Here is a 22,485-nt window from a genome sequence, read left to right as displayed (position 1 = left end):
TCCAGAGTGTGACTTGGCTCAGTTACAGCAGCTTGCAGTGTTTTTAAGAGGGAAGTTGACTGATATGTTGCATTGTAACATAATCACTCTCAGACTTGATATTCCCAATACATATATATCCACCCACAAATGCTTTGGAAATAAGGCATAGTTAACACCTAGTTTGGCACCTTTTCAACAATTTTGTTCCTTTAGGATTCTCTATCTTTGCCATTGTGTTTCTTCAACTCGTCAGTCATGCTTCCTTTCAAGCCTCCAACACAAGAACAGCCCAAAATAGGGCAGCACGGTGGCACAGAGTTGCTGCCTCACAGCACCAGAGACCCGGGTTTGATCCTGACTACGGGTGCTGGCTGTACGGAGTTTGTAGGCTCTCCCCGCGACTTGTGTTGGGTTTTCTCTGGTATCTCTGTTTTCCACCCACAGTCCAAAGACGACCAGGTTTGTAGGTTAATTGGCTTGGCAAATTGTCCCTAGTGGGTACGATAGTGCAAATGTTCGGTGTAGATACTGTGGGCCAAAGGGCCTGTTTCTGCGCTTTATCTCTAAACTAAACTAACAAACGAAAATATCTGTGGTGAACATAATGCCAAGACCATCACTTATAGCAGTCGCTGCCTCAAAAAGGCTGGCAGTATCATCAAAGACCCACACCATCCTGGCCACACACTCATCTCCCTGCTACCTTCAGGTAGAAGGTACAGGAGCCTGAAGACTGCAACAACCAGGTTCAGGAATAGCTACTTCCCCACAGCCATCAGGCTATTAAACCTGGCTCGGACAAAACTCTGATTATTAATAACCACTTTCTGCTATTTGCACTTTATCAGTTTATTTATTCATGTGTGTATATATTTATATCATGGTGTATGGACACATTTATCTGTTTTGTAGTAAATGCCTACTATTTTCTGTGTGCTTAAGCAAAGCAAGAATTTAATTGTCCTATACAGGGACACATGACAATAAACTCACTTGACTTGACTTGATCTGCCTGCACATAATCCCTCATTATCCCTCCATTTACGAGGATGTTGCCAGGACTAGAGGGAGTGAGCTGTAGGCAGAGGTTGAGTAGGCTGGGACTCTATTCCTTGGAGTGCAGGAGGATGAGGGGTGATCTTGTAGAGGTGTACAAAATCATAAGAGAAATAGATCCTATAAACGCACCGAGTCTCTTGCTCAGAGTAGGTGAATCGAGGAGCGAAGGACATAGGTTCAAGGTGAAGGGGAAAAGATTTAATAGGAATCTGAGGGGTAACCTTTTTCACACAAAGAGTGGCGGATGTACGGCTGACTTCAGTTTCCTCCCACACTACAAAGACGTACAGGTCTGTTTTTTGGCAGTCGTGAAAGACACAAAGAAATTATACATAATTTAATATCCGTGCCCATTCGCCTCCGATTCTACTGCAAACAAGATCTTCATTGTACCTCTCCCTCACTGTACTAATAAAGCATACAACAATAAACTTGACTTGCTCAAACACCGAGTCACATGCAACCTTTTGCCTTCACCATCTGATGGAACAACTTCCTTTTGTTTTATGCTTTCATCAATTGACATGGAAATTAGTTTGCTGGCACTGGATCTGCACTCACTGGAGTTTAGAAGAATGAGGGGGGGGGGACACCTCATTGAAACATACAGATTAGTGAAAGGCTGGGTAGAGCGGATGTTTCCACTAGTGGGAGTGTCTAGGACCAGAGGTCACAGCCTCAGGATTAAAGAACGTTATAAAAATTACCTGTTTCCATATTGCAAACTTCAGACAGAGCTGGAGGTTGGAATTGAACCCAGGTTACTGGGGCTAAAAGACACCAGCTTTACCTGCTGCATAACTGAACCATGTACCCATGGGCAACTACAAGGGCAGTTAAGAGTTCACCACGCTATTCAGGGCACGCAGTCCATGTATTTAAAGGTAGCTTGAATATCTTTTCCTAAATAAACCCAATAATTTAAAACCACTTGCACCTTTTCACAGTTATCACTCTTGCTCCCCCCTCATTCCAAATGTATATTGAATTGAATTTCAATGTTTGTATGGGACTTGAAGTCAATTCTGCGATCATTAGCTTCAGCCTCTGCACAACTAATTTGTTGACCATGATGTAACTGTATTCATTGCACAGTTAGAAAAAGATTTGCTCAGAGGTCATAGCTCAAGCACATGGCCAAAGGATGAGAAGAAAGATTAAAGTTGAGTTTGATTAGCAAGGGTGTCAGGGGTCATTGGGGTGAAGGCAGGAGAATGGGGTCGAGAGAGGAAAACAGATCAGCCATTATTGAATGGCAGAGTAGACCTGATGGGCCGATTGGCCTAATTCATCCCCTAAACTTATGAACTATCAGTTAAAGCATAAAGCAAGGGTAAAGTAAGTAATTCCCATACCATGAGGGAAGAGGTACAGAAGTGGGTTGTCGCCTTGTCGCGGTGGAGAAGCTTGCGTGGTCCTGAGATCCTGAGAGCGATGCCGTCTGGAGCTAGGGTCACCCATGGCGGTAAGGTCAAGATGGAGGTCTCTGAGAAAGAGCAATCCAACCAAGACCTCAACGGTGGAACAGGCGGAGGATGATGGCTGACCTTAGTGGAGCGTCACAACGGCTGGGATGGCGGATGAAGGCTGCAGCAGAAAAGGGTCTCCGGTCGTCTTGGACTCCATGCCACTGGATCCTGACCCAGATCTGTCAAGGACCGTGTGGTGCACCAGTCTCCCCACGTTAAACAAAGTCACGCACAGGCGCCCTGCCCTGCATGAGAGGGCAGTCATACTCGTTTCGAGTGACCGCCGATGATGATGATGACGACAGAAGGTGGGAAAAGCGCCTCCAGATTCAAGAAAGGTTCACCCCAGTGGTCTCGAGCTACTATCTACTTTACTGAAGCCCCTCAGATTATCTTCAATTGAGTTTTACTGGGACTTTAACATGCGCTAAACGTCATTCCCTTTATCATGCACCTGTACACCTTTGATGGTTCGATTGTTAGTCATGTACAGTTTTTCTGCCGACTGGTTAGCACGCAACAAAAGGTTTTCACTGCACCACGGTACACGTGACAATAAACCAAAAAAAAACGAATAAAAAACCTGGGAAGAAAATATTGGAAAATAGACAGTGTGTTTTATGGAACACCATTTGAAACAGCTTTAGTTTCTGCTCACGCGATCAATGTCATGAGCAAAACCAAAACATTAATTGGAATGCATAAAGTCAAAGAAAATGCATCTTCTCATATATTCTGGATTTAAAAAACAAGTTCGGCCAAGGAGGTTGAGAGAAATTTCATTCTAAACATAAAACCTTTTAATAAAACGATGTTTGGAGCTGAGGGAGTAGAACAATGAATTTTAAAATGAAAATTATATTGCAAAATAATGTACCTTGAATGCCAATAGGATATGTGATAACAATAACAATCCTGCTGCACAAATCACACTTGCCCCAGATGCCGCTACACCGTTCGGGCACAGCAGTAGAGTTACAGCCTTAGAGCACCAGAGAACAGAGTTCGATCCGGACTACAGGTGCCGTCTGTATGGAGTTTTTATGTTCTCCCCATGACCCGAGTGGGGTTTCCGCTGACTTGGCCTCCGCAGCCTTCTGTGGTAAAGAATTCCACACCTCTCAAGCCCTTTTAGTTCTTCCTGCGTATTCAGAACAGCACTCTGCATATTATCGTCGGCAGACTCTGAATTATGACCCATTTCTTGTAAACCGGCTATGAATGATTAATTAGAACATGGACAAGATGCTATTATATCTCAATGGCTACAAGGGCAGAGATTTGTACCAAACCCCGCAGCCTTCAGATGAGACTGTGGAGTGTGCATTAGATGCTCATTGAACTGTTTCTAGGTGAGTTGTCTTGTCAACGGCTCTTTCAAGAACAGAGGGGGTAGTTGAGGCAGGGACTATTGCAACATTTAAGAAACAATTAGACAGGTACATGGACAGGACAGGTTTGGAGGGATGTGGGCAAAACGCAGGCAGGTGGGACTGGTGTAGAGGTAGGGTTGCCAACTGTCCCGTATTAGCCAGGACATCCCGTACATTGGGCTAAATTGGTTTGTCCCGTACGGGACCGCCCTTGTTCCATATTTGCTACTACTACTGCTACTACTCGGGTCGAGGGGACTGTCGGATCGGAGCGCCGCGTCCGGCAGCAACGCCTCGCCCGTGGGCCCCGTCGGTCGGCAGCCCGGCCAGCTGTCCGACCTTCGGACCTTCGCTTACCACCGTCACCACCAACCCTCCTTCTCATGGCCGAACATCGGTTCATGAGTTGGATAGGGCGCTGGACTTTGCGCGACGTCGCTCACCCAGGCCAAAACTCCTCAGCTGGCCCGCCGGCTGGGCTTTGTGTGCGGTCCAGCACCCGGGCCAACTCATCATTCACCCAGCCACGGCTGTGTCGGTCAACGAATTGCCGTCGGGAATTTGTCCCGTATTTTGACCTTTTGTCCCTTATTTGGGAGTGAGAAAGTTGGCAACCCTATGTAGAATGGACATGTTGGTAGGTGTGGGCTGAAGGGCCTGTTTCCATGCTGTACTAGTCTATCCTTTGTTCCTTCCTTAATGGGGACTGTTGGCAATGCAATTGTTTGGCTGTCAACTTGATTGCCCAGCTCTGAGACGGGAATATATGTGGAATCTGATATTCCAGACTGAGGCAATGTTTAGTTTAGTTTAGAGATACAGCGCAGAAACAGGCCCTGTGGCCCAGCGGGTCTGCACCAACCAGCGATCCCCACATGCCAAACCTAAAATACCTGAACGTCCTTGCAGTGTGGGAGGAAACCAAAGTTCTCGGAGAAAACCCACGCAGGTCACGGGGAGAACGTACAAACCCCGTACAGACAGCACCCGTGGTCGGGATCGAACCCGGGTCTTCGTCGCTGCAAGGATGCAGCACTCCCGCTGCGCCACCTGTCACCCCAAAGGAGATACCATCTACTAATAGAGATAAAGTTCATTTGTGGCGGCACGGTGGCGCAACGGTAGAGTTGCTGCCTTACAGCAAATGCAGCGCCAGAGACCCGGGTTCAATCCCCACTACAGGTGCTGTCTGTACGGAGTTTGTACGTTCTCCCCGTGACCTGCGTGGGTTTTCTCAAAGATCTTCGGTTTTGTCCCACGCTCCAAAGACGTATAGGTTTGTAGGTTAATCGGCTTGTTAAATGTAAAAAATCGTCCCTAGTGGATGTAGGATAGTGTTAATATGCGGGGATCGCTGGTCAGCATGGAGATGGGCTGAAGGGCCTGTTTCCGCACTGTATCTCTAAACTAAACAAGGATGTTTTCTTGTCACACATACTAGAGTGAAATGCTTTGTTTACACATACAACACAGTGCAATCATGCAGCAGATCACACCTAGGCAGCACACAAGTGTCACCACATCTTGGTACAGACAATTCCAGAAAAGGCCACATCAATATGCAAGGCCAGAAAGGGATCCAAATCTAATCAACAATAAGGTTTTTACATTGGACAAATATCAACCTGATATTTAGAGGAATGCGCTTGCCAAATTCTAATTATGCACTGAAGTCTATTATTCTGCAGGATCATATTTTAGAGGCATTGTATATTTTAAGGGATGATAAAGCACACACACCAAAATCCTATACTTCCAACTGAGGAAGTCCTCAGGAACTGGAGGAAAGAGATGTGTGGTGCGTCCGTCACCGTTCCCGTCGGAAACCAGCACCACTGCGTCGCTAATGTTTTCAACGATGATGAATGAAGTAAAAACCTACAAACCCGCTCGGCTTTGGAATGCGAGAGGAAACCAGAGCACCCGGAGAAAAACCCATATGAGACCACAGAGAACGTACAAACTCTATACAGATTAAGCTAGGACAAGGCTAAGCTAGGAATAATGTTACTGCTTAGATCTAATGGCAATGTATCATCACAGGGTTTCTGTCCGTGTATATGCAGAGTTATTGAATCACCTTCCTTCTTAAGGCTTTATATTGACACAGACGATGGTTCTCTACTAGATAGACCCTTCCTTGGTCAACAAAGCCCTGCTTTGTTCAGGCTTTTTCTTACCTCCCTTCGACTTTCAGTGTGAAGAAGGGTCCCGACCCTGAATGTGAACCATCCTTTCTGTCCAGTGATTCTGCCTGGGCCACTGATTCACTCTGGCAATTTGCGTCTATCTTTTGTATAACCCAGCATCTGCAGTTCCGTTCTCCACATGGTTCGCGACTAGTTCTGTAACACTCGGATGTACATTTGAAATAAGGTGCAGGGAATTGAACCATCGTCAGCAACAGTGTCGGGTGTCATGATCTGAGCATTGCTTACTGAAACCGGGCGGCCTGGTGGCGCAGTGGTTGAGTTGCTGCCTCGCGGCGCCAGAGACACAGTCTCCGTCCTGACTACGGGTGCCGTCTGTATTGAGCTTGTACCTTCTCCCCGTGACCAGCGCGTTTTGTTCTGGGTGATCCAGTTTCCTCCCATACTCCAAAGACATAAAGGTTTGTAGGTTAATTGGTTTTGGTAAAATTGTAAACTGTTTATTTATCATAATCATGTATAGTCTTTCCACTGCCTGGATAACACGCAACAAAGAAGCTTTTCACTTAACCTTGGTACTCGTGAAAATAAACCAAATTAAAGCTAAACTGTTTCTAGTGTATATGAATGTACAAGGCATTGGTGAGACCAAATCTGGAGTATGGTGTACAATTTTGGTCGCCCAATTATAGGAAGGATGTCAACAAAATAGAGAGAGTACAGAGGAGATTTACTAGAATGTTGCCTGGGTTTCAACAACTAAGTTACAGAGATAGGTTGAATAAGTTAGGTCTTTATTCTCTGGAGCGCAGAAGGTTAAGGGGGGACCTGATAGAGGTCTTTAAAATGATGAGAGGGATAGACAGAGTTGATGTGGACAAGCTTTTCCCTTTGAGAATAGGGAAGATTCAAACAAGAGGACATGACTTCAGAATTAAGGGACAGCAGTTTAGGGGTAATATGAGGGGGAACTTCTTTACGCAGAGAGTGGTGGCGGTGTGGAATGAGCTCCCAGTGGAAGTGGTGGAGGCAGGTTCATTGGTATCATTTTAAAATAAATTGGATAGGCATATGGATGAGAAGGGAATGGAGGGTTATGGTATGAGTGCAGGCAGGTGGGACTAAGGGGGAAAAAAAAATTTGTTCGGCACGGACTTGTAGGGCCGAGATGGCCTGTTTCCGTGCTGTAATTGTTATATGGTTATATGGTTATAGGATAATGCGAGTGTATGGGGATCGCTGGTCGGCGTGGACTCGGTGGGCCAAATTCCACGCTGTATCGAAAACTAAAAATGACTTCACTCGTGGACGGGCTGTTCTAGCACTCTATTCCCCATTAATAAATTGGCTAGTGTGTTCTGCATTTCCCCTGAAACCATGTGGTCCAAGTTCAACCAGACTCTATGGTGAGGACAAAGGTGTGAGGAGATGGGAGAACATTTGATCAGACCAGTTGGTTTATACTTGACCATGTTATCCAGAGAACCTGAAATACTTGCTCATCTTGCATTGTTGAGCCTGCCGTTTGGGAGGCAACTCTTGTACTTGTGCCTCAATTAATTAGGCTCATGCTTCAAAACAAAAAGTGGGAGGCCTCAAAGCCCTGCCTGAACATATCATCTCCAGATTCACGGCCTTCCCCTAGCTGTTATCAGGCAACCAAACCATCCTATCAACAACTAGAGAGTGATTAAGAAGGAACTGCAGATGCTGGAAAATTGAAGGTAGACAAAAGTGCTGGAGAAACTCAGCGGGTGCAGCAGCATCTATGGAGCGAAGGAAATAGGCAACGTTTCTGAAGAAGGGTTTCGACCCGAAACGTTGCCTATTTCCTTCGCTCCATAGATGCTGCTGCACACGCTGAGTTTCTCCAGCACTTTTGTCTACCTTCAATTTTCCAGCATCTGCAGTTCTTTCTTAATCACTCTCTAGTTGTTGATAGGATGGTTTCTCCAGCACTTTTGTCTACCTTCAATTTTCCAGCATCTGCAGTTCCTTCTTAATCACTCTCTAGTTGTTGATAGGATGGTTTCTCCAGCACTTTTGTCTACTAGAGAGTGGTCTTGACCGACCATCTACCTCATTGAAGACACTCGGACTTTTTCTTTATCTTAAACTAAACGTTATTCCCTTAATCCTCTATCTGTACACTGTGGGAGGCATTTATCGTAATCATGTATAGTCTTTCCACTGTCTGGATAACACGCAACAAAGAAGCTTTTCACTTAACCTTGGTACTCGTGAAAATAAACCAAATTAAAGCTAAACTGTTTATCTTACTCGGTCTCTGCTGAACAGCTAATTTAAGACTTCCCTTTGCAGCATCCTGTTCAAGTCCAAAGATATTCTCACAATGCCTTAAGCGCACAAAACAATGGAATCGTTTTTGAAATGTAAACAGGCTGTTTATTGGCATCTAAGCTGTGAAGCTGAGCATTTTCCTTACCTCCAATGACCGCAGAATCCATGTTATCGCTGCTATTCACAAGAGTATTTCCTGGAGGAGAACTTTCTGCAATAAAACAATGCGGAGAATCATCAATTTTCATACCTTTTATCATTACATGACTATCTCAGTACACGTGACAATAAAATAAACTGAACAAAAGGTATATCCTGGATATTTTAGATTAGATTCGATTCGTTATTGATATTTTAAATTTTATTTCCCTGCAGTCATACATATAATTAAAAAAATGACAAAAACACACAATCAACACACAAATTTAACATCCACCACAGTGAGTTCACCAAACACCTCCTCACTGTGGTGGAAGGCAAAATCTTAAAGTCTCTGTCTCTTCCCTCTTTGTTCTCCCTCTGCGCCGAGGCGACGGCTCAAACTCCGTGGGTGGTCGCTGCCTCCGCCACAGCTCCAGGACCGAGTCGGGTCTCCGCTACCGCTACCTCCGCCACAGCTTCGGGGCCGAGTCGGGTCTCCGCTGCCGCTGCTGCTGCTGCTGCCGCCGCCCCAGCTCCAGGGCCGAGTCGGGTCTCTGCTGCTGCTGCCGCCGCCACAGCTCCAGGGCCGAGTTGGGTCTCCGCTGCTGCTGCCGCCGCTACAGCTTCGGGGCCGAGTCGGGTCTCCGCTACCGCTCCTCCGCCACAGCTTCGGGGCCGAGTCGGGTCTCCACTGCCACTGCTGCTGCTGCCGCCGCTACAGCTCTCTTGTCACAGAGAGTCACAAAAATGTGGAAACAGGCCCTTTGGTCCAACTCGCCTAACAATGTCATAGCTACACTAGACCCACTTGCCTGCGCTTGGTCCATATCCCTCAAAACCTGTCCTATCCATGTACCGGTCTAGCTGTTTCTTAAACGATGCGATAGTCCCAGCCTCAACTACCTCCTCTAACCTCTGTTCCATACGCCCACCATCCTTTGTGTGAAAAGGTTACCCCTCAGATTAAATCTTTTCCCCTTCACTTTGAACATATATCCTCTGGTCCACGATTCCCTTACTCTGGGTAAAAGACTCTGTGCACCTACACAATCCATTCCTCTCGTGATTTTTCCTTTGGGGGCACTGTGAGACAGCTGCCCTGCCAGCAGCATGTTTGTCATTTCTATTTTTTTTGTTTTTGTTGGTGTGTCTCGTGTTAGTTTATGCGATTAGACCATTCGGCCCATCAAGTCTACTCCACCATCCAATCATGGCTGATCTATCTCTTCCTCCTAATCCCATTCTCCTGCCTTCTCCCCATAAACACTGACACCCGTACTAATTAAGAATCTATCTCAGCCTTAAAAATATCCACTGACTTGGCCTCCACAGCCTTCTGTGGCAAAGAATTCCACAGATTCACCACCTTCTGACTAAAGAAATGTCTCATCCCTTTCCGAAAAGAACAGCCTTTAATTATGAGGCTATGACCTCTCGCCCTAGACTCTCCCACTAGTGGAAACATCCTCTCCAGATCCATTCTATCCAAGGCATTCACTATTCTGTATGTTTCAATGAGGGTCCCCCCTCCTCCTAGTTCTTCTAAACTCCAGTGAGTGCAGGCCCAGTGCCAACAAACGCCCATCATTGGTTAACCTACCCATTCCTGGGATCATTCCTGTAAACCTCCTCTGGACCCCCTCCAGAGTCAGCGTTGCAAATTGTGTAGATATTGGAAATGATACAGGTGCAGGGGAAGGGGAGAGACTGGTGCAAGATCAGACAAGGTTCAAGGGAGGAGGTGAAAAGAAGGGGGTGGAAGAGAGGTTCTTGGCAGAGAAAGGGCTGTTGTCGATTAGTTAACCAAACTTGGAGAATTCAATGTTCATGATTTTTTTCCCTACATTTCTTGCGAGTTCATCTAGGACCTTGCAAGATAATTTAAGAACATTCAATAACATTTGTGACCCAATGCTTAGACCTATAAGGGAAAAAAAAAGGAATTTTGGATAAGGACAAACCTTGACCCATGTGCATTATATTGGATATGGCACCACTTTAAGACCACCACATGGTCATAAATCCCACTTTACAACACGAGGGAGCTATCCAGAGATTTTCTAGCAGAGTTTTGAGTGTGTGCTATGACAATAGACAATAGGTGCAGGAGTAGGCCATCAGCCCTTCGAGCCAGCACCGCCATTCAATGTGATCATGGCTGATCATCCCCAATCAGTATCCCGTTCCTGCCTTCGCCCCTATCCCCAGACTCTGCTGTCTTTAAGAGCCCTATCTAGCTCTCTCTTGAAAGCATCCAGAGAATCCAGCCTCCACCGCCCTCCGAGGCAGAGAATTCCACAGAAGACAGCGAATGCCACAGAAATGACAGAGATGCCAGCTTTTCAAATAAATATTTAAAGTGAATCATGCGACAGCTATTTAAAACATTTGAAAATGGAAACAGAATGTTTCACCTCGGAAACCAAAATAATTTTACGAAGTGTTCAAAAGCGGAGGGGAGAGAGTTAAAAGAGGTGGGAAGTTTGAGAGAAGGAAACCCCCAAGCATGCAACTCAGGCAGTAGAACAGGGAGCGGCGCAGCAGTAGAGTCGCTGCCTTACAGCACCCAGAGACCCGGGTTCGATCCCAACCACAGGTGCTGCCTGCACGGAGATTCCATGTTTCTCCCCATGACCCAAGCGGGTTTCCTCCGGGTGCTCCGGTCTCCTCCCACTCTCCAAAGGCGTACAAGATTGTAGGTTAATTAGCTGTAATGTTGTAGATTGCCCCTAGTGTGTGCACACAAGACAGTGGTGGTGTGCGGGGATGGCACGGACTGGGTGGGTCGAAGGGCCTGTTTCCGTGCTGTATCTATTGAACTAAATTAATCAGCAGTAGGGAAGAATATAAACAAAGATCAGTTTGATCGGTGTGAAGAAATGTTCCAACCCAATGGTGTGGCCTGCCCATTTACTTCCACAGATGACATTTGACTTCTTCATCCGGGCTGTTTGAAACAAAATAGGGATGTACAAACGAAAAGGGCATTTTTCAAACTATTTTAAAGCCCGTGACAGGAGGAAAGTGAAGAGATTGCGCAGATGGATACATTGAGGAATAACGTCGAAGAGTGTAGAAGTTGGGAGGTCATGTTGCAGTTGTATAAGACGTTGGTGAGACCGCATTTAGAACATTGTGTCCAGTTCTGGGCACCATGCTCTAGGAAACATAGAAACATAGAAACATAGAAATTAGGTGCAGGAGTAGGCCATTCGGCCCTTCGAACCTGCACCGCCATTCAATATGATCATGGCTGATCATCCAACTCAGTATCCCGTACCTGCCTTCTCTCCATACCCCCTGATCCCCTTAGCCACAAGCGCCACATCTAACTCCCTCTTAAATATAGCCAATGAACTGGCCTCAACTACCCTCTGTGTCGGAGAGTTCCGGAGATTCACCACTCTCTGTGTGAAAAAATGTTTTTCTCATCTCGGTCCCAAAGGATTTCCCCCTTATCCTTAAACTGTGACCCCTTGTCCTGGACTTCCCCAACATCAGGAACAAACTTCGGGCTGTCCAACCCCTTAAGCGACAGCACAGCCATCAAGCAACGTCAGTGTGCGTCACAGTACGGCAAGGTACGACAGGTTGCGTCATAGAAACATAGAAAATAGGTGCAGGAGTAGGCCATTTGGCCCTTCGAGCCTGCACCGCCATTCAATATGATCATGGCTGATCATCCAACTCAGTATCCCGTACCTGCCTTCTCTCCATACCCACTGATCCCTTTAGCCACAAGGGCCACATCTAACTCCCTCTTAAATATGGCCAATGAACAGGTCTCAACTACCTTGAGAGTGGCAGAGAGTTCCAGAGAATCACCACTCTCTGTGTGAAAAATGTTTTTCTCATCTCGGTCCTAAAGGATTTCCCCCTTATCCTTTAACTGTGACCCCTTGTTCTGGACTTCCCCAACATCAGGAACAAACTTCCTGCATCTAGGCTGTCCAACCCCTTAAGAATTTTGTAAGTTTCTATAAGATCCCCCCACAATCTTCTAAATTCTAGCGAGTACAAGCCGAGTCTATCCAGTCTTTCTTCATATGAAAGTCCTGACATCCCAGGAATCAGTCTGGTTTCCTGGAACCAGTCATCTGGTGCATGTGGCATCATTAGAATACCCAGCTTCCCTATAAAAGGGGTTGCAGGGTGCTATTCTGCATCATGTCCATCATGGAACAACTACAGATTGCATCGCTACAACAACAAAGTCTTCTGTTTGCAGCAGCCCTCGTGCTTACAGATCAGCCAGGCAGGAGTACAACAAGAAAGGGGAGGAACAGGTGTGTGTGGATGAGGGCCTGGTTCCTGATGAGACCCACTTTGGGCCAGTATGAGATCATGATGACTGATCTCCAGCAGGAAGATGAGGCTGCCTTTAGAAACTTCACCGGGATTCCCCCTGACCTGTTTCAGGAGCTAAAGATGCGAGTCGGTCCTCTTCGGGAGAAAAGGAAGGCACTGGAAAAAGCAGGAAGGCTTGCGCCTAGCCATCACCCTCTGCTATCTTGCATCAGGAGACTCGTACAAGAGCCTCTCCTCCTCTATTCCATGGAGCGTAGGCGGATGAGGGGAGATCTTAAAGGTGTACAAAATCATGAGAGGGATAGATCGTGTAGATGCATAGCCTTTTACCCAGAGTGGGGGAATCGAGCACCAGAGGACATAAGTTCAAGGTGAAGGGGAAAAGATTTAATAGGAATCCGAGGAGTAACTTTTTCCACACAGAGGGTGTATGGGAGGATGTATGGAACAAGCTGCCAGAGCAGGTAGTTGAGGCAGGGACTATCCCATATTTTAAGAAACAGTTGGACAGCTCCATGGATAGGACAGGTTTGGAGGGATATGGACCAAGCGCAGGCTAGTGGGACCGGGGAAGCTGGGATATTGTTGGCTGGTATGAGTGAGTTGGGCCGATGGGCCTGTTTCCACACAGTATCACTCTATGACGCTATGAGAAAATAACTATTCTTTAATATGGCAGTACCTGAATAAGAAAAATATGTTTTGTGCTTCTCACAAGTATAACTATTATATAGCCTTTGTGGCATTTCCCGTTTGGTCGCTTTGACCTGCTTTGGGCCTGGACTGCAGTACACTCCGAGTACATTATTCAAAACAGTGCCCATGATAAATAATCAGGAGGTCAGATGAGTCATTAACAGGCTGTCGAGCACCAGCTTGTTACAATGGTCCGTTTAGTCAAACTTAGTTTATTGTCACATGTACCGAGGAAGTGAAAATCTTTTGTGGCGTGCTAGCCAAAGATCCTATAGCAAGCAAGATAGTCCACCCGACGAAAAAGAAGTAGTACGGTCATGGGCAGATTCATGGGTAATTTTCGGCCCCATTTCCGTAACCGGCTTCCGTCTCCGCACCAAAGATCCCGTAGCGGAGCAAAGATACTAGTGCGGAGACGGAAGCCGGTTATGGAAACATCCTCGTAAAAATAAAAGTTCTTTGGTAAAAATCTTCTCCTCATTTTCAGAATTATGATTCATTAACACAAACTGTTCCCCCGCAACGTTGATTGCACTGCGAGTCGGGTCGGGTTACTGAAATGGATGAAAAAAAAGGCCCACGTTCCACTCCGTACGCCCAGGAGTGGTCTATCTTGCTCCGCTACAGGATCTTTGGTACAAACTAATCAGCGGAAAGACAATACATGATTACAATAGAACCATTTACAGTGTATAGATACATGATAAGGGAATGTTTAGTACAAGGTAAAACCAGTAAAGTCTAATCACGGAAAGTCCAAGTCACTAATGCTGTAGATATTAGTTCAAGACTGTTCTCTGGTTGTGGTAGGATGATTCAGTTGCCTGAAAACAGCTGGGAAGAAGTGGTAGGATGATTCAGTTGCCTGAAAACAGCTGGGAAGAAACTGTCTCCGATTATGGGGGTGTGCGTTTTCACACTTCTGTATCTTTTCCCCGATGGTAGAGGGGAGAAGAGGGAGTGGCCAGGGTGCGACTCATCCTTGATTATGCTGCTGGCCACGCTGAAGCAGAGCGTGGTACACATTGAAGGGAGGGAGGTTGGTTTGTGTGATGGTTTGGGCTGTGCCCACAGTTCGCTGCAATTTCTCACGGATTTGGATCGAGCTGTTCCCGAACCAAGCTGTGATTCATCGCAAACCGGGTATCTGAGAAAATTACTCATTGTGGTCAAGCCTCATAGCATTGCCTGGGAACATGACCATTTTACAGAAGGTAGACAAAGTGCTGGAGTAGCATAAGAAAAATAGGTGCAGGAGTAGGCCATTCGGCCCTTCGAGCCAGTACCACCGTTCAATATGATCAAGGGTGATCATCAGGATCTCATTCCTGCTTTTTCCCCCCATATCCCTTTATTCCATTAGCCCTCAGAGCTAAATCTAACACCCTCTTGAAAACATCCAATGAATTGGCCTCCACTGTCCTCTGTGGCAGAGATTTCACAGATTCACAACTCAGGGTGAATGTTTTTCCTCATTTCAGTCCTAAATAGCCTTCTCCTTATTCTTAAACTGTGACCTCTGGTTCTGGACACCCCCAACATTGGGAAATGTTTTCCTGCATCTAGCCTGTCCAATCCTTTAAGAATTTTATGTTTCTTCAAGATACCCTCTCATCCTTCTAACTTCCAGTGAATACAAGCCCAGTCGACCCATTCATCATATAACAGTCACGCCGTCCCGGGAATTAACCTGGTGAACCTACGCTGCACTTCCTCAATAGCAATAATGCCCTTCCTCAAATTAGGAGACCAAAATAACACACAATACTCCAGGTGTGTTCTCACTAGGGTCCTGTACAACTGTAGAAGGACCTCCTTGCTCCTAAACTCAAATCCTCTCGCAATGAAGGCCAAAATGTCATTAGCTTTACCCACATGCTTACTTTCAGTGACTGATGTACAAACACACCCATGTCTTGGTGCACCTCCCCTTTTCCTAATTTGAAACCTGTCTGATAATAATCTGCCTTCCTTTTCTTGCCACCATAGTGGATAACCTCACATTTATCCACATTATACTGCATCTGGCCAGTCACCCAACCTATCCAAGTCACCCTGCAGCCTCATAGCATCCTCATCACAGCTCATCCTGCCACCCAGCTTTGTGTCATCCACAAACGTGGAGATGCCATATTTAATTCCCTCGTCTAAATCGTTAATATATCTTAAAATAACCGGGGTCCCAGCACCGAGCCTTGCGGCACCCTACTGGTCACTGCCTGCCATTCTGAGCAGGTCAGGCAGCATCTCTAGAGAAAATGGATGGGTGATGTTTCAGGTCGGGACTTTTTCTGTCCCTTCTAGGGATGGCACAGTGGTAGAGTTGCACCTTAAAGTGCCAGAGACTCGGATTTGAAGCTGTCCCTAACTAGTTTGTAAGTTCACCCCGTGACCTGCATGGGTTTTCTCCAGATTCCCCCCACACTCCAAAGACATACAAGTTTGTAGGTTAATTGGCTTGGTAAAATTATAAATTGTCCCTAGTGTGTGTGTTGGATAGTGTTAGTGTCTGGGGATGGCTAGTTGGCATGGACTCGGTTGGCCAAAGGGCCTTTTTATAAGCTATTAAACCAACCTTCAGTATATACTAGCATTTGTAGATTCTTGTTACACTTGACCATTTTACACATTGCTCTTCAGCCGCTGATGGGCAATTTCGAAACAGAAACAGAATAATACGAGCTATTCAGCTCTTGAAGACCGTTCCACCGTACAATACGATATGATCAAGGCTGATCCTCAAACTCAATTCCTTATTCCACTTACTCCCCAGGCACTCTGTCTTCTCCCCTCTCCCGTCAGGCAGAAGAAGAAAAAGCTTGAAAGCTTTTGGTTTTAGTTTTCAGAGACACAGGGACAGGTGTTGGATCTCCTGCGGTTGCAGGGGAATGTACCTGGAGACGGGGTGAATCTATGGAATTCCAGCAGTCGAACCAAATCAATAAATATATTCGAGAGGTTACCAGAGTTCGTTCTTGGGACCAAAGGAATCAAGGGATGAAAGCAGGAACAAGATTCTGAATTTGTGTGACAAGCCATTGTCAAGTTGGATGCTAGAACAGGCAGAGTCACACAGTCATATAGTGTGGAAATAGGCCCTTTGGCCCAACTTATCGACACCAACTTGTCCCATCTACACTGGCCCCATCTACCTATGTTTGGCCCATATCCCTCTAAAACTGTCCTATTCATGTACCTGTCCTATTCATGTACCTGTCCAAATGTCGCCTATTTCTTAAACTTTGCAATAGTACCAGCCTCAACTACCTCCTCCGGCAGTTTGTTCTACAAACCCACCAGCCCTTCATGTGAAAACATTACAAAGTGCAAAGTGTTGAATGATTTTACATCATAAGACCCTGGAGGAGAATTGGGCCCATCGAGTCTGCTCCACCATTCGATCAAGGCTGATCTATGTTTTTCCACTCTCAAACTCATTCTCCTGCCCTCCCACCTTCTCCAAACATCTATTTTCCAATGAATGCTGAATAGGAAGAAGGGTCTCGACCCAAAACTATTCTGGAAACGGTGCAGAGAAGATTTCCGAGGATGTTGCCAGGACTCGTGAACCTAAGCTGCACTCCCTCGATAGCAAGAATGTCCTTCCAAATTTGAGGAAGGACATTCTTGCTATTGTGGGAGTGCAGCGTAGATTCACAAGGTTAATTCCCGGGATGGCGGGACTGTCATATGTTGATAGAATGGAGCGGCTGGGCTTGTACACTCTGGAATTTAGAAGGATGAGGGGGCATCTTATTGAAACACATAAGATTATTAAGGTTTTGGACACGCTAGAGGCAGGAAACATGTTCCCGATGTTGGGGGAGTCCAGAACCGGGGGCCACAGTTTAAGAATAAGGGGCAAGTCATTTAGAATGGAGATGAGGAAAAACCTTTTCACACAGAGAGTTGTGAATCTTTGGAATTCTCTGCCTCATAAGGCAGTGGAGGACAATTATATGGAGGCTTTCGGGAGAGAGTTAGATAGAGCTCTTAAAGATAGCGGAGTCAAGGGATATGGGGAGAAGGCTGGAATGGGGTACTGATTGTGGATGATGAGCCATGATCACAGTGAATGGCGGTGCTGGCTCAAAGGGCCGAATGGCCTATTCCTGCACCTATTTTCTTGACGAGGGTCTGAGCTGTAGGCAGGGACTCTATTCCTTTGGAATGCAGGAGGATGAGAGTTGATGTTATTGAGGTGTAGAAGATTATGAGAGGAATAGATTGGGAAGACACACAGCGTCTCTTGCCCAGAGTAGGTGAATCGAGAAACAGAGGACATGGGTGTGAGCTGAAGGGGAAAAGATTTAATAGGAATCTGTAGGGGATCTTTTTCATACAAAGGGTGGTGGGTGTATGGAACGAGCTGACAGAGGAGGTAGTCGAGTCAGCGACTAGCCCAACACTTAAGAAACAGTTAGATAGGTACACGGATAGGATATGGACCAAATGCGGGCAGGTGGGACTAGGGTACCTGGGACATGTTGGGCCAAAGGGCCCGTTTCCACATGGTATCACTCTGACTCCCTATTCCTTTTCTCCAGCGATGCTGCCTGACCCGCTGAGTTACTCCAGCATTTTGTGTCTATCTTAGGAAAAGTATGTAGAGTCCTCAAAACAGTCAAAAGTGGTTTTGACTGCCAATCGAACATATTTTAGTGATTACATAGATATCAGTTGGCAAGATTTCCCATCTACAAAATGTTGATTGGGTGCAGATGCATAAATAACCACACCCAAATATTCTGAAAGGAAACAAAATGAAAATCAAGTCAGATGTGGGCAAGGATGAGAGAAGGGGGACTAATCTGTCCCTTAACAACCCCACCCCTCCATCTTCATTGCTGAATAATTAAGAGTCAAAATTCTGTGTCGTGAATGGAAAGCAGAGATCTGGGAGAAAACCCATGCAGGTCATGGAGAGAGCGTACAAACAAGGTACAGACAGCACCCGTAGTCAGGATCGAACGCGGGTCTCTGGCACTGCAAACGATGTTATGCCCCTGTCCCACTTAGGAAACCCGAACGGAAACCTCTGGAGACTTTGCGCCCCACCCAAGGTTTCCGTGCGGTTCCTGGAGGTTTTTGTCCGTCTCCCTACCTGCTTCCACTGCCTGCAACCTCCGGCAACCACCTGCAACCTCCGGGAACCGCACGGAAACCTTGGGTGGGCCCCCACTGTCTCATGGAAAACGGAGATTTTAATTGTCTTTTTTGCACTGGATGCCAAAACATGGGGGGGGAAGGGGGGGGGGGGGGGGGGGGGGGGGGGGGGGGAATAGTCACCCACCACTCAAAACATGGAGGGGACATGCCCCCGTCCCCACCAGGATTTCCGCCCATGACGAGAACGTACAAACTCCGTACAGATAGCTCCTGTGGTCAGGATCGAACCCGGGTCTCTGGCGCAGTAAGGTAACAACTCTACTGCTGTGACACCCTGAACTTGAATTATTGCCAATTGCTACCGAGTCAATAAGATGCCTCAATTTACAACATATTCTGTGAAGAATGGCACCTTGTTTTATGTCCTGTACCTGGTGATGAGTAATGTCATCAGTCAGACAAATGGCACCAAACCAAGATATAGGGTGTACCATGCTCTAACAGACGGAAGTCTTTAAATGTTTAAAATTGCCCCGAGTGTGTAGATGCAAAACTGGGATAACATGAAACTAGTGTTTAAGAAAGAACTGCAGACATTGGAAATTTTTTTTTTTTTTTTTTTTTTTTTTTATTTTTTTTTAAATCTAAGATAGGCAAAAAATGCTGGAGAAACTGAGCAGATGAGGCAGCATTTGTGGAGAGAGGGAATTGGCGACATTTCGGGTTGACACCCTTCTTCATTCTGAAACGTCGTCAATTCCTTTGCCCCATAGATGCTGCCTCACCCGCTGAGTTTCTCCAGCAGTTTTTGTCCACCCAACATAAAACCAGCATTTGGGTGATTGTTGGTCAGAACGAACACTGTGGGGCGAGGGGGCCTGTTTCCGAGCTGTATTTCTAGAAATTAAATCAAGCAAACACAGAATTTGTTCTTCGATAATATATCCAAGTCATGCTTTGGAGAGATTGTCATTTGCTGACATTTGCTGGCAATGACTGTTGGCTTTGTTCTTGAATCAAACCACAAAGGACCAAATAATTTAAAAATTAAAATGTAATGGCGCACAGCCCAATATTCACACAAATACTTCACAAGTTATGTAGCACAGCAGACAGCAAGCAGCAGCACCATGTTCTTGCCCAACATCATTTATACACCTTCTATCATCCGAAGATAGACACAAAAAGCCATGTCTATCTTCGGTTTAAACCAGCATCTGCAATTCCTTCCTACACATTTCGTCTACTCCACTGCAAAATCACTGTATGTCATGTTGTCACTTGCGGGCAGAGCACCACAGCAAATTCCTTGTATGTGAATACTTGGCCAATAAAGTTATTCATAAAATCTTCTCAAGGTGTGCCTACTTAAGAGGTTCTCCTCCTCTCTCCGACAAGAGTTCTGCAACATCCTCTCTCGCTGCTCCCCCTCAGTGATTCACTGTCTAAATCTCTCATCTCCCTTTCTAGATTAGATTAGATTTGTTTATTGTCATTCAGACCTTTTGGTCTGAACAAAATTTTGTTTCCCTGCAGTCATACATATAATTAAATAAATAAATAAATAAATAAAAGACAAAAACACACAATCAACACAAATTTAACATCCACCACAGTGAGTTCACCAAACACCTCCTCACTGTGGTGGAAGGCAAAATCTTAAAGTCTCTGTCTCTTCCCTCTTTGTTCTCCCTCTGCGCCGAGGCGACGGCTCAAACTCCGCGGGTCCGACGGCTCAAACTTCAAAGACGTACAGATTCATCCCCCCCCCCAACTCCCCAACTCTCAGTCTGAAGAAGGGTCTTGACCCAATACATTTGCTATTCCTTTTCTCCAGAGATGTTGTCTGGAGACCCGCTGAGTTACACCAGCTTTTTGTGTCTATCTTTGGTTTAAACCAGCGTCTGCAGTTCCTTCCGACACATCTACAATAATTCGTTTTGGAAGCACTTTTTCCACACTGCAAGTATTGGAGATCTAAGCACTCAACTTGAAACGTTGAGAGCATCTACCTCCTCCATCTTCTCAGACGGCCCACCCCAAACCTCAACTTTTGTCTATGAAAATAAATCCTCCACAGATCCCTTCTAAAAGGTGCAGTGGTAGAGTTGCTGCCTTACAGCGCCAGAGACCCAGGTCCGATCATGACTACTGGTGCTGTCTGTACGGAGTTTGTACGTTCTCCTCTGATGGACGCAAGAGTTTTGTACGGGTTTCCTCCCACACTCCAAAGACGTACAGATTTGTAGGTTAAAAACATAGAAAATAGGTGCCGGGGTTGGCCATTCGGCCCTTCGAGCCTGCATCGCCATTCAATATGATCATGGCTGATCATCCAACTCGGTATCCTGTACCTCCCTTCTCTCCATACCCCCTGATCCCTTTAGCCACAAGGGCCACATTTAACTCCCTCTTAAATATAACCAATGAACTGGCCTCAACTACCTTCTGTGGTAGAGAGTTCCAGAGATTCACCACTCTCTGTGTGAAAAATGTTTTTTTCTCATCTCGGTCCTAAAGGATTTCCCCCTTATCCTTAAATTGACTTCTGCAAATTGCAAAGATTAATTGACTTCTGCAAATTGTAAATTGTCCTGAGTGTGCAGGATAGTGTGGGGTGGGGCGATTCTCTAAACTCTAAATGTCTCAACAAGCATTGCCCAGGATGTGGAGAATGTCTGCGTCTTCCTCAAGATAATGCCATGAGGGTAGAAGGCATAATTTTCCAACTGAGAAGATGGCACTCCGACAGTGTAGCACCCTTTCACTGGACAACATTAGAATCATTGAGTGATGCAGTGAGGAAACAGGCCCTTCGGCCCAACTAACCCACACCAGCCAACATGTCGCAGCTACACTCGCCAGACCTGCTCGTGTTTGGTCCATATCTCTCCAAACCTGCCCTATCCATGTACCTGTCTAACTGTTCCTTAAACATTGGGATAGTCCCAGCCTCAGCAACCTCCTCTGGCAGCTTGTTACATACACCCACCACCCTGTGTGTGAAAAAGTTACCCCTCAGATCCCTATTTAATCTTTTCCCCTTCACCTTAAACCCATGTCCTCTGGTCCTCGGTTCCCCTACTCTGGGCAAGAGACTCTGTGCATCTACCCGATCTATTCCTCTCATGATTTTATACACCCTCTATAAGATCACCCCTCATCCTCTTGCACTCCAAGGCATAGAGTCCCAGCCTACTCAACTTTTCCCCTTAGCTCAGATCTTCGAGTCCTGGCAACATCCTTGCACCATTGCCCAAGAATGTTGTGAGCAGGTTCCTTGAACATCAACCATTGTTAATTATGTATTTTATGATTCGGAGTATACCCTTCAACAGTTCCACATTCACAGATGCACTCAACATTATGTTGCAAGTTCTTACGGAACTCAGCCATGATAAATGCACTCCATTCATTCAGAGATTACGGGGGGGGGGGTTATTTTTGTTGCCAGGTTAGTAATCCTTAAAATTGCAGTAACAAGTTTAAAACTCATCATATTATTAGGTAGGGTATTTAAATGCGTCCGAGATGCCACTGAAGGCTGTGGAGGTCAAGTCAATGGATATTTTTAAAGGCAGAGATAGATAGATTCTTGATTAGTACGGATGTCAGGGGTTGTGGGGAGAAGGCAGGAGCATGAGGTTAGGAGGGAGAGATAGATCAGCCACGATTGAATGGTGGAGTAGACTTGATGGGCTGAATGGTCTAATTCTGCTCCCATCACTAAGGAGATGAAATTAAAGCATTCAGGAAATGTATAGCATTGGCATGGAAACTACTTGTTTGTTGTGGAAACCAAATTATTTTAATTAACACCCTCGAAGAGAAGAAATAATCCGTCGCTCATCCAGACGGGTTTTTGTGTAACCTTAAACTCACGGTAACTTTGTAATC

The 22,485-nt window shown here is 45.9% G+C and overlaps 1 protein-coding gene across 2 annotated transcripts in view; it reads right to left on the bottom strand.

The window, feature by feature from the left end:
- LOC129699109 (glycophorin-C-like) overlaps positions 1–22,485 on the bottom strand; it is a 77,155-nt gene that overhangs the window by 10,397 nt on the left and 44,273 nt on the right. For both annotated transcript variants that reach the window (XM_055638767.1, XM_055638768.1), the window contains exon 3: positions 8,480–8,545. In XM_055638767.1, the coding sequence (XP_055494742.1) occupies positions 8,480–8,545 (66 nt within the window). The remainder of the gene's footprint in view (positions 1–8,479; positions 8,546–22,485) is intronic.

Source organism: Leucoraja erinacea, chromosome 7 (genome assembly GCF_028641065.1).
Source record: "Leucoraja erinacea ecotype New England chromosome 7, Leri_hhj_1, whole genome shotgun sequence".
In the NCBI taxonomy this organism is placed as follows: domain Eukaryota; kingdom Metazoa; phylum Chordata; class Chondrichthyes; order Rajiformes; family Rajidae; genus Leucoraja; species Leucoraja erinaceus.
Note: the sequence above shows the minus strand (reverse complement) of the source record. Positions and strands in the feature narration are given on the sequence as shown.